This window comes from Hyla sarda, chromosome 1 (genome assembly GCF_029499605.1).
Source record: "Hyla sarda isolate aHylSar1 chromosome 1, aHylSar1.hap1, whole genome shotgun sequence".
Taxonomy (NCBI): domain Eukaryota; kingdom Metazoa; phylum Chordata; class Amphibia; order Anura; family Hylidae; genus Hyla; species Hyla sarda.
In genome coordinates this window covers 370,028,959-370,041,860 of record NC_079189.1, presented here as the reverse complement: position 1 = coordinate 370,041,860, position 12,902 = coordinate 370,028,959, and the positions used below count along the sequence as shown (strand labels likewise).

Genomic DNA, 12,902 nt, shown 5'->3' with positions numbered 1-12,902 from the left:
ATGACAGAGGTCAAACGTGTTCTGTAAGTCTTCACAAGGTTTTCACATACTGTTGTTGGTATTTTGGCCCATTCCTCCATGCAGATCTCCTCTAGAGCAGTGTTGTTTTGGGGCTGTCGCTGGGCAACATGGACTTTCAACTCCCTCCAAAGGTTTTCTATGAGGTTGAGTTCTGGAGACTGGTTAGGCCACTCCAGGACCTTGAAATGCTTCTTATGAAGCCACTCCTTTGTTGCCCGGAGCGGTGTGTTTGGGGTCATTGTCATGCTGAAAGACCCAGCCATGTTTCATCTTCAGTGCCCTTGCTGATGGAAAATCTCACGATACATGGCTCCATTCATTATTTTCTTGACATGGATCAGTCATCCTGGTCCCTTTACTGAAGGCCAACAGACAGTAAACAGCCCAAAAGCATGATGTTTCCACCCCCATGCTTCACAGTAGGTATGGTGTTCTTTGAATGCAACTCAACATTCTTTCTCCTCCCAACAGAACAAATTGAGTTTTTACCAAAAAGTTCTACTTTGGTTTGATCTGACCATATGACATTCTCCCAATACTCTTCTGGATCATCCAAATGCTCTCTAGCAAACTTCAGACGGGCCCAGACATCTACTGGCTTAAGCAGGGGGACACTTCTGGCACTGCATGATTTTAGTCCCTGGTGGCGTAGTGTGTTACTTTGGTCCCAGCTCTCTACAGGTCATTCACTTGGTCCCCCCGTGTGGTTCTGGGATTTTTGCTCACCATTCTTGTGCTCATTTTGACACCACGGGGTGAGATCTTGCATGGAGCCCCAGATCGAGGGAGATTATCAGTAGTCATGTATGTCTTCCATTTTCTAATAATTTCTCCCACAGTTGATTTCTTCACGCCAAGCTGTTTGCCTATTGCAGATGGAGTCTTCCCAGCCTGGTGCAGGTCTACAATTTTGTTTCTGGTGTCCTTCGACAGCTCTTTGTTTTGGCCATAGGGGAGCTTAGAGTGTGACTGTTTGAGGTTGTAGACAGGTGTCTTTTATACTGAAAACAAGTTCAAACAGCTGCCATTAATACAGGTAACGCATGGAGGACAGAGGAGACTCTTAAAGAAGTTACATGTCTGTGAGAGCCAGAAATCTTGCTTCTTTGTAGTGGCCAAATACTTATTTTCCACCATAATTTGCTAATAAATTCTTTAAAAATCAGACAATTTTCTCAATATGTCTCTCATAGTTGAGGTATACCTAAGATGAAAATTACAGGCCTCTCTTATCTTTTTAAGTGGGAGAACTTACACAATTGGTGGCTGATTAAATACTTTTTTGCCCCACTTTATAATGATTGACAGTTATTGAAAATATTTTTAGCAGGAAGTGAAATAAAGTTATATACCTTATATTTTGTAGCATATATAAAGTGGAGATTTGTATTCAGGGGCAGTGCCAGGAATCCAGGACCCATTGAGTACTTGATACTTGGGTTTTTCACCTGACTGAAGTGCCACTGCTCTTCTATTCGTATTCATTTGGGATCCCTATCCTGGATCAACAACAGGGGGCACCTGTTCACATTACTACAAGGAGTGCTGCTTTCTTGAATTGTGTGTGTATATATATATATATATATATATATATATATATATATATTTATTTATTTATTTTTTATATTAATGCTGTTCATGGCTATAAAATAACTGTGTATATAACACACTTAGCCCTCGTTCTGCCCTTGTTTTTTCCTTATGTTTGGTATTTATCTATATGATCACATGCATCGAGCAGAAATGAGGCAGCATATCCTGCTATATACATTTTTTTTTACATAGAGATACATTGCAACTTTCCATCAGAGCTTTGAACAGAGCAATACCATGACTGTAAATACATGTGTTAACATCTTTATTGTTTTTCAAAAGAATGTTCTTTTTCTATATCTTAAAGAAACAAGGACTTACAAATCTGCTTTTGTACCATCTTGTTGGTGATGTAAAGAAGGTAAGAGTTTAGAAATCGTATTAAAACATGGATATTTTGAATAGCAGAAGATAACATACATTTAAAAGTCTTAATCTAGCTGTCCCTGTTATCCCCATTGTACATATATGGCATATCCAAAAGATACCCAGTCTATTATTCCCCAGAATCTGCCTGGGGGAGTAGGGATGGTGGTGGTGGGGGGATTAGGTGACCCTAGGGTAAGGTCACACATGCCATGTTTTGTTGCATATTTTCTGCAGCTGATTTTGCTACCCATTGTCTTCAATGAGTAGGAAAATATGCAGCAGCAATTGGCCAATCCCACTGAAAATGGGCACTATGGTCTTGTCTAATGTCCCCAACCCTTTTTCTTTGTGTGACACATTAAACTGTGAGTGATAGCTGGGAGCCATATTTATACTCAAAAATGAAGACGTAACATATTGAATGTTTAGAAACCAGAAATATTGACTTTGCATACATTGTTTTATATGTTGGTACATGTACATCATGAGTGGGCTTTAGCTTTTTTTGCTCTACATTTATCTCTTCTGGCTTACAAGCCTCGCACCATCAGAAGTCTTTTTAAACCAAAAAGAACTAGATCCGCAACCAATGTAAAAATCTTCAATACCTTGTTACAGCAATGAAAATACATAGATTGTCAGAAAAGGTAAATTGGATAACATCAACACATATATAGAGGTTGTGGGGTGGTACATCACTTATTTTACCATAGCTGCATGTATGTCCCTAATCAATAGCAATAGGAAAGGGAACAAAAATACAGTTTGTAAAAAAAAAAAAAAAAAAAAAAAAAAAATATGTAGTTCTATCATCAGTACCGTATATACTCGAGTATAAGCCAAGTTTTTCAGCACAATTTTTCGTGCTGAAAAAACCCCCCTCGGCTTATACTCGAGAGAACTCTCCGCCCTCAGTGGTCTTCAAGCTGCGGACCTCCAGATGTTTCAAAACTACAACTCCCAGGAAGCCATCGGCTATCCGGGCTTGCTGGGAGTTGCAGTTTTGAAACCTCTGGAGGTCCACAGGTTGAAGACCTCTGCGGCCTTCGACATCATCCAGCCCCCCCCCCCTCTCACCCCCTTTAGTTCTGTAACCACCTCCGCTCGGGGGGACGTTAGGGTGCGCTGGTCCGGTGCTGCAGGACTGTCCGGTGGGGAGGTCGTCCGGTGGGATAGTGGTTCCGGGCTGCCATCTTCACCGGGGGGCCTCTTCTCCGCGCTTCGGGCCCGGCCCCAGAATAGTCACCTTACCTTGACGACCAACGTCCCTCTGCGTCGTCGTCAAGGCAACGCCTCTATTCCGAGCCTGAAGCGCAGAGAAGAGGCCCCCCGGCGAAGATGGCAGCCCGGAACCACTATCCCACCAGATGACCTCCCCACCGGACAGTCCTGCAGCACCGGACCAGCGCACCCTAACGTCCCGCCGAGCGGAGGTGAGTACAGAACTAAAGGGGGTGAGAGGGGGGGGGGCACTGTATCTGACCACTGTATCAGACATTGACAAGCGGTGATGATGAAGGTGGGGGGGGGCTGATGACATGTGGTGATGATGACAAGGGGATGATGAAGGGGGGGTGTGGGATGATGACAAGGGGATGATGAAGGGGGGTGTGGGATTATGACAAGGGGATGATGAAGGGGGGGTGTGGGATGATGACAAGGGGATGATGAAGGGGGGTGTGGGATGATGACAAGGGGATGATGAAGGGGGGTGTGGGATGATGACGGGGATGATGAAGGGGGGTGTGGGATGATGACAGGGGGATGATGAAGGGGGGGTGTGGGATGATGACAAGGGGATGATGAAGGGGGGTGGGGATGATGACAAGGGGATGATGAAGGGGGGGGGAGGGGATGATGACAAGGGGATGATGAAGGGGGGGTGTGGGATGATGACAAGGGGATGATGAAGGGGGGGGGGTGTGGGATGATGACAAGGGGATGATGAAGGGGGTGTGTGGGATGATGACAAGGGGATGATGAAGGGGTGTGTGGGATGATGACAAGGGGATGATGAAGGGGGGTGGGGATGATGACAAGGGGATGATGAAGGGGGGTGGGGATGATGACAAGGGGATGATGAAGGGGGGGTGTGGGATGATGACAAGGGGATGATGAAGGGGGTGTGTGGGATGATGACAAGGGGATGATAAAGGGGGTGTGGGATGATGAGGGTGTTAATGACGGGGGTCTGGATGATGACAGGGGGGATGATGTATTTCCCACCATAGGCTTATACTCGAGTCAATAACTTTTCCTTTTTGGGGTAAAATTAGGTGCCTCGGCTTATATTCGGGTCAGCTTATACTCGAGTATATACGGTAACTACCGTCTAACATAGATATTAGTAAAGTATTATAATAATTAGAAAGTAATATACACTGAAAGGGGACTATTAATGACAAGTGCCCCATTGAAAGCTGCCTAGACCTGAATTTTTGTATTTTGTGTGACATTAGACTGTTAAAGAGACATGCTACAATTAATAAATCCAAATCCATTAAAAAAACATAATGTGAAAATTGTTGGTTCTTGGTATATGGTTGGTTCTTGGTATATACTAATGTTTCAATATTAAAAAGGGGGAAGCGGTGGAAAACTTTTTATTTTTTTTAAATCAACTGTTGCCAGAAAGTTAAACAGATTTGTAAATGACTTCTGCAGAGGAAATTCTTTACTTTTGGGATTTCTTTTCTGTCACAACCACATTGCTCTTTGCTGACACCTCTGTCCATGTCAGGAACTGTCCAGAGCAGGAGAAAATCCCCATAGAAAACATATGCTGCTCTGGACAGTTGCTAAAATGCACAGAGGTGTCAGCAGAGAGCACTGTGGTCATGCAGCCGTTAATAAGTACTGTAAGAATTAATATTTTTAAACAAGTAATTTACAAATCTGTTTAACTTTCTGGCATCAGTTGATTTAATGAAAAAAAAAAAAAACGTTTTCCACTGGGGTAGACCTTCAAGTAGTTTTCTTTTGATAAAATTTGGTACACAAGCTACTTATATGCCAATTAAACATATAGGGCAAATATAGGTTAAATTAACCCTAACCCACCCTTATTTGCGAGGGTTGTGATTTTTGTCTAAAGTCCTATGCACGTCAATGGGACTTCCGGGACCTTACGCCACAAGCCACATTCTGCGCCTCCTGGTGAGTGTGTTGGTCCAGTTTGCAAGCCACGCCTCTCCCATAAACCACAGCCCCTCCTCCAAGCCACTCACTTTTATTTTAGGCCCTATTTTTGTTTTGGCTCCTGGACAAAAGCACAATTTTCTCCCGATACACCCACATCCCAGGTCCTCCAACTACAATCTCTTCATCACAGCTAAGCCCCACATACACCGCAAGCTCCACATCTCTGGGGGAAAATGTTGGTCTGTCATGCAAGCCACGCTTTCTCTTACAAGTTACTCTACCACAAAGCCACACCCCCTTCTATTTTCGGCCTATAACCTTTTCTTCACAGCTCAGCTCCTCCTGGGGATGGGATATGAGAACAGGATATGAGGACGGGACATGTGGACATAAGAGGTCCGAAATGAGGTCGGGATATGAAGATGGGATGTGAGGTCGGGATATGAGGACAAGAGCGTCATTGTTGCTTTTCCTCTCCCACAGGGTTTAGGTAGGGAGACCGGCAATGCCGGTTACTCTGCTAGCAACAATAATAATAATCATAATAATAATGCAGGTTAGGACTAGGTCTTCACCAAACAAAAGTATATACTGATATACTGTATATGTTTTATATTGTTTAATATCTACTTAATGGGCAGAACTTTTCTATACACAGAGTAACCTCTCCCCGGACTATAAAATTACCCTAATAGATGTGGGATTAGTAATTGAATGCTTGATTGGAGGAGCTTATAGAAGCAGCTACACAAGGAAGAGTTTCCGCACCCTTTACAACAGTCTTTACCGAAAGCAAAAGGTGATTTGTATTTCATTTTTTATTTTTTTTGTAAAACCATACTTTGAAATTTAAGTAAGGTGCACGCCAATGCAATCTCCCACAGACTGATGTTAACTCACACAGACAAAGTAGACTTAAATAGAATCACGCATTAACTACTAGGAACAAAAGTTAATTGCTAATAAAATCAATTGTCTTTTTTCCCTTTCTCCCTTTGATCTTTCTGCCAGAGGACCCATAATTCTACTAACAACCTTGCACGGAGTTTGTCTCATCTTTCATTAAGCCAGAACAGCCAGATGAACAGCAAGCTTGCTTCACCTGAGAATACCTTGCATTCCCAGTTCCTCCGGACAGCACAGCCTTATAAGCGCAAGGTGATCCGTCCAAGTTTTAGATCTAGTTTAATTGAAAATGTTCTGGTAGAGTCAAATTTCTAATCTACCTTGTGCATGGATAAAAATGCTAATTCAGGGTATGATCCCTAATGAAAAGTCATTGAACACAGATACATTTTATGGTATGCAATGTCTATGTCACATGTGGTTAAGAGATGTAGCGAGTATTTTAACGTTAAATGTGATGGTATTGAGTGAAGTACATAAAAGTGATTTCACAATAGGCTTACAAAGTACAATTAATGTTACCTTGGCAAAGAGAAACACCTTTCTACTGCAATTCAAGGAAGTACACCCAACCTTCTGCCAAAGTTCTATTATCTGGGGCCAGTTACAGGACAGGCTGTCTTGACAAGTAGTTTTGGCAACATGTGCTATTTTGCATGTGCTACGTAAAAACTAGTTAGTATTTCATTATAGTATGTGGATTAAAATGGGAACTGCCCACTAACATAACTAAGCATTGGCTGTGTATATTATTAAAAATTTGCCACCAAAAGAATGAACCCCACACTATGCCCCTGCACAATGTAGTTCTTCCCAGAGTAAAATAAAGATGTCAGTCTATTCTTTTTTGGGTTGATTACAAATTAAACCCACCTGTTGACTGAAAATCTATATTGAAGGAGGTCTACAGGAGACGTGTTATTAAAAGGCATGTAGTGTGGTTTAATATGAAACTGTTATCACAATCTTATTTTTATGCTTTGACGTAGGTGTTGTTTTAAAGTCCTTATGGGGCAGACTGGAGGCAGAGGCAGACTGGGTTAAAATACAATATAAATATAAAGTATGGATGACTAAGAAACAAAAATCCGGCACATGCAGAACTAGGGTAAATAGAGAAGGTGGGAGGGATAAAGCTGTAGTCGGGAAGAGGGTGTGGATCCAGGTGGTGCAAATCACAACGAGTATGCAATACAGGTAAAAAATCCAAATCCAAAAGAGACTGCACTTACCATCCATGATACTTTATTCAGGTGCGTGTAGGTATATGGCAGCAGAGGCAGGGGCACCACTGGACAAGTTGTTTTCTTGCAATTCTTCAAGCCGGAGTACCCAAGCAATTGCTTGGTTTGCCTGTCCTTTAGCGACTGGCCTACCCTGTGGCCTAGTGGTTAAATGAAAGTCAATTCATAACTTAGACTGGTCCTATGTCGGCTATGTGGGCAAACATACAAAATCAGCAGGGGATCAAAAAACTTTTACTTAACTTGACCCCTGATTAAATGCTACTACCAGTGGTTGGCAAAGTGGACATTTCAAGTCTTTAAGACATGGACCAGAAGGTCAAGATCAGTAGGGACCAGGAATCATCAGAATGGCAGTGGCATTGGCACTGGAAAAAGTAGTTAAAAGGTCTCCCTAGCTCAGAGTGCACTGGCTGGCATTTTCCAAGTTAACACCCTCTTGATGTCCCAAACCCCCACCCTCCATGAGCACTCTTGCACAGGCAGAGAAATCTCACATACTGTTGGCTCGCAGTGACAATCGCTCATGCATCGCTTCCCGATGTCCCATTCATGCCTTCTTGTATTTCAATATTCACCTCCTTCTACTAGATGAGCGTGTGAGAGCAATTGGGACCCAGGTGATGGCATCAGAGTTGCAGGTAGTCAAATCCGCCTCCAATGCAGTTAAGAGTTCATTCGCATATTTCAAGATTGTACTATTTCTCTAGAACAGCTAAACAGATTGGAGTAAGAAATACATCTGTCAGAAACAGTTGGCATCAAAAAGTGCTAACCAGTGTTTATTTAGGTCCTATATACCTATCCATGTTGATTTCAAACTTGTGACATATACTCTTTAATGCAGTCCATGATCCTGTGACTACGTGCTTGGATTATGTCCAGGGCTCAAGTCCTGCAAGAACACATGGGAACTGAGTTCCTGCACTTTTTCCACAGCAGGAAGACTGTTCCCATTAGCAGTAGTCCTTGAGTGGAAGTCTTGGGTGAGTTCCCACTTTTTTTTTTCAGGACTTGACCCCTTATTATGTCCTTATTGTATATACCCGGTACATCCGGCTGGTTCCATTAATTGACATCAGCTAGTTTCTAACAATATTAGCAATCAAAATTTTTGCAACTTTCAATTTATAGGCGCCTCAGAAAGAAGTAGGAAATATAAAGTAGGTAAATTTTTTTGATGCAAAAAAGTTGAAGAAGTATAGATCTGTTATGGAGGGCAAAGACCCTTTGACATATGGACTCATGTTCAAGTTTTACAAAATATTCAGATTCTGAAGTTTTCTCCCATTGTTTTTTTTTTTTTGTGAACTGACAGTCAGTGCAGATGACCGAGGCAACCTGCCTGAACTTACTTTACTAGGAGTAAAGCTGTATAACTGTGAGCAGTCAGATATGTTTTATGCAATAGTCATAAATATGAGAACATTCATAGCTCATGAAATATTCAGGTCAAGTATACAGCTAAGAAGCAGTTTCTCTTTTTATAACTACCTGTAATATAACTTAATTGGTCAAGTTGAACTTTTAAATATGCTGTAATCTGAGATACTAATCAAAATTAACAAAATAGCCTATAAAGATGTTGGTTTTAATAGACAGTGTGCCAAGGTGCACCATGGGCAAGTAAAAGTCCTCTGTAGCCATGGTAAATCACGCACTGACACATTTTAACCCCTCATTAACAAAGCCAATTTTTTATTCTTCTTTTTTTTTCTTCTCCCCCTGTTTTGTTTTACTACTTTAAAAATAAATAAATTATTAAATAACTATATAGCTACATTGCCCTATAAATTATTTATTTTTCTGTCTACAGGGCAGTAAGAGGATTCTTTTTTTACGTCGTGATCTGTAGTTTTTATCTGTAGTACAGTTTGTGTAGATTGAACTTTTTGATAACTTTCTATGAATTGTTTTTCTGAATTAAGATGTAACTGGCAATTGGTATTTTTTTTGTTCATGATGTTTACCATACATTTTTGAAAAAGCTTTATTTCAATAGCTCAGACAATTCCACCTGTTGTGATATCATACATGCTTTTTTTTTTTTATAAATAACTTTTTATTTATTGTATTATATCTTATTTACTAATTCAATTTAATTTAAGGGCATGATTTATGTTATAGCTATGTTTTCATAATAATATCTAGGATGCAATACCTTTTTTTATTGAACTAACAGTATTTTGTAGAGACAAGTTCTCCGGAGTCCTCCCTATATAAAGTCAAAAGCATTGTTGAGCATATCATCAGAAAACACACAGGTTATGCTGGGTTCACACCACGTTTTAGGCAATACAAGACCACATACGGCTGGGTGAAGCTAAAACACGGCACTCCTGTGTGTGGCCCGTATGTAATGTATTTCAATGAGCCGATCGGAGTGAAACACTGACTCCGGTTGGCTCATTTTTTTTCCCGTATGCGGTTTTCCCACCAGACCTAAAACCATGGTCTAAATGAGCCAATGGAGTCAGCGTTTCACTCTGGTTGGCTCATTGAAATACATTACATCAGGCCACATATAGTTTTAGCTCCCCCCCAGCCGTCCCTAAAATGTGTTGTGAACCTAGCCTTACATCTCACAAAATAAGCAGGGTTAAAGGGGTACTCCGGTGCTTAGACATCTTATCCCCTATCCAAAGGATAGGGGATAAGATGCCTGATCGCGGGAGTCCCGCCGCTGGGGACCCCTATGATCTTGCACACGGCACCCCGTTTGTAATCAGTCCCCGGAGCGTGTTCGCTCCGGGTCTGATTACCGGCGACCACAGGGCCGACGGCGTGTCATGTCACGCCTCCGCCCCCGTGTGACGTCACGCTCCGCCCCTCAATGCAAGCCTACGGGAGGGGGCGTGATAGCTGTCACGCCCCCTCCTGTAGGCTTTTATTGAGGGACTCCCGCGATCAGGCATCTTATCCCCTATCCTTTGGATAGGGGATAAGATGTCTAAGCACCGGAGTACCCCTTTAAAGACAGATGGGGAGAATTCACACCAAGTTGGGCTATAAATTGTCTAGCTATAGGACGATAGGCTACATAGATAAGGATGAGAAAAAGAGGGGTGAGAATGGTAAATGCAGCAAATCTGCAGCATATTTATAGACCCTTAGGTAGGGTCTTACGGAACGTATACGTATAAAATACAAAATAAGATCCGCTGATGATGGACTCTATAGTGTGCCTCCAGCTGTGCCTGCTCGCAGAGGCAATCCTTGTTCTACAAGCCGCCGCTCGCATGCACAGTGTACTCGCACACATTGCGGCTGCTCTTGGCCTAGCTGGGGGAGCGGGCGCGATGTCTGCAAGTACATTGCGTATGCGTGCGGTGACTCGCAGATCGCTGTGTGTCTGCTCATAGAGGCGGGTTTCCCCTACGAGCAGGCACCGCTGGAGGCCAACTGTAGGGTCTGTCATTGGTATTTTACACTGCGGATCAATTCCATGTCACCCTACCCTTAAAGGGGTTTTCTGGCCACAAATCTTTAAAGGGGTACTCCGGCAATAAGACATCTTATCCCCTATTTAAAGGATAAAGGGATAAGATGTAGGATCGCGGGGTCCAATGTCCACGGGACTGGAGTATCTTGACATCACAACTCCGCCCCCTTGTGATGTCACGACCCACCCCCTCAATGCAAGTCTATGGGAGCGGGCGTGGCAGTCGTCATGCCCCCTCCCATAGACTTGTATTGAGGGGGCAGGGCATGATGTCACAAGGGGGGGGGGAGTTGTGAAGTCACAATACTCCAGCCCCATGGATAGGGGATAAGATGTCTTAGGGCCGGAGTACCCATTTAATAATTTATTGGCACAGCTGCAATGCTGGAAATAAACAGTGTACAGGAGCTGGTAGACAAGGTTCTGTACCTGGTAACTGCAAAGTAGCTTCCTCTGATGTGAATATCATTACTATTTATTACATATCTTTCTTTCCTAAAGTAAACCTCTCTGATAAACATGTCTCTTCCCCTGGCTTCCATTTTACCTGCCTTTGGCAGGGGCTGTGATTTAGATTTAGGTGTAGTTACAGTTCTTTGGCCCAGATGCAGAGATTATACCATCACCCAGCACTTAAAGGGGTACTCCGGAGTAAAAAAAATTATAAAATTCAAATCAACTGGTGCCAGAAGTAATTTACAAATCCATAGAACTTTCTCACAAAAAATCGTAATCCTTCCAGTACTTATCAGCTGCTGTATGCTCTAGAGGAAGTTGTGCAGTTCTTTCTACTCTGGCTGCAGAGAGCACTGTGGTCAGACTGGAAAGAATATACAATGATATAAATAAAAAATCGATACACTGTCATCACTTATCAACAGTGTTGAATACTGTATGTCATCACTATGAAATCATTCTTGTACATTATTCATCGATAGTATGGTTTCTAAACAACATGTTTTATTTAAAGGAAAAGACTACAAACACATTGAAGTCAAAGAAGAAACCCAAGGATGAGACGAGTTCCGCAGAGGACCCTGAGTTAGCCGGTTTTGTTTATCCCTTCAATGACCTCTTGGTTTGGGCAGTGCTGATGAGGAGACAAAATATGGCCATGTTCTTTTGGCAGCATGGAGAAGGAGCCATGGTGAAGGCAGTAATTGCCTGTAAACTATACCGAGCCATGGCACACGAGGCAAAGCAGAGCAACATGATCGATGATACATCAGAAGAGTTAAAGAAATACTCAAAGTAGGTGCTCTAAAAGAGACGTTTACTGCCATAGGAACATAGGAAAGGAACATACTGAGAGTTTTTTTATATATAGTTTTCTTTTTTATAATTTGATCAAGCAATTTTTGTGTAAATAGCTTGTAAAGAGATTGTGTCATGAAGACAACATCTGTTTATATGTCCTATTACGGCATATGAATGTTATAAAGGGGAAATCCCTTCTTGTTTCCCACCTCCAGAAGGCCTGAAAAAATGATTTTTTTTCAATGTTTAATTTAAAGTGAACCTCTAGAAAAAAAATCTAAACATGTGGCTCTTACCTGAAGGGAAGGTGCCCACCCTACATCCGAAGTTATATGTATTTGGTCTCTGCCAAAGGAGATCATTAGAGCCTTCATATTATTTCTTGTACAAGTTTTCAGATGGCTCATTACAGCTACAGTGATTATGGAGCCACAAGTATGAAGACCCCATAGGCAAATAAGTAGAAGAGGTAAGAGGGCCTTCCCTCTGGGCAGAAGTCATATTTTAAAGAGTACCTGTTACCAAACATTTAATATATTGTTTCTTATGTAATCATAAAACACTTTGCTATTTACTTGCTGTTAAAATTCTCAAACTTTATATGTTTTTAATGTGATTGAAAAAAGGGCCACTAGATGGCTCTGTTCTGTTTATCTGCTGCAATTCAAACTGTAAGTTTGGTCTCCTCCTGTCCTGGCAGGAGACCAAACTCAGGAAGTGCGTGCAGGACATGGTAAGGCTCAGCTCTCACAAGCTTCAGTGATGTTGCGCCTGCTGGGGAGCACCCACTTAGTTAGGGTCTATTCACATGGCAGAATTTCCGCTCAATTCCGCTTCTGCTTCTGTGGATTTTGTGTGGAATTGGTGCGGAATCCAAGGAAATTCTGCAGAAGTGTGAATGGGAGTGTGGACTCCAATAGAAGTGCATT

At 42.2% G+C, this 12,902-nt stretch overlaps 1 protein-coding gene across 1 annotated transcript in view; it reads left to right on the top strand.

Annotated features, from left to right (window-relative positions):
• TRPM6 (transient receptor potential cation channel subfamily M member 6) overlaps positions 1 to 12,902 on the top strand; it is a 225,216-nt gene that overhangs the window by 117,542 nt on the left and 94,772 nt on the right. The window contains exons 13-16 of the mRNA XM_056523253.1: positions 1,922 to 1,975; positions 5,783 to 5,923; positions 6,136 to 6,282; positions 11,687 to 11,967. Coding sequence (XP_056379228.1) covers positions 1,922 to 1,975; positions 5,783 to 5,923; positions 6,136 to 6,282; positions 11,687 to 11,967 — 623 coding nt within the window. The remainder of the gene's footprint in view (positions 1 to 1,921; positions 1,976 to 5,782; positions 5,924 to 6,135; positions 6,283 to 11,686; positions 11,968 to 12,902) is intronic.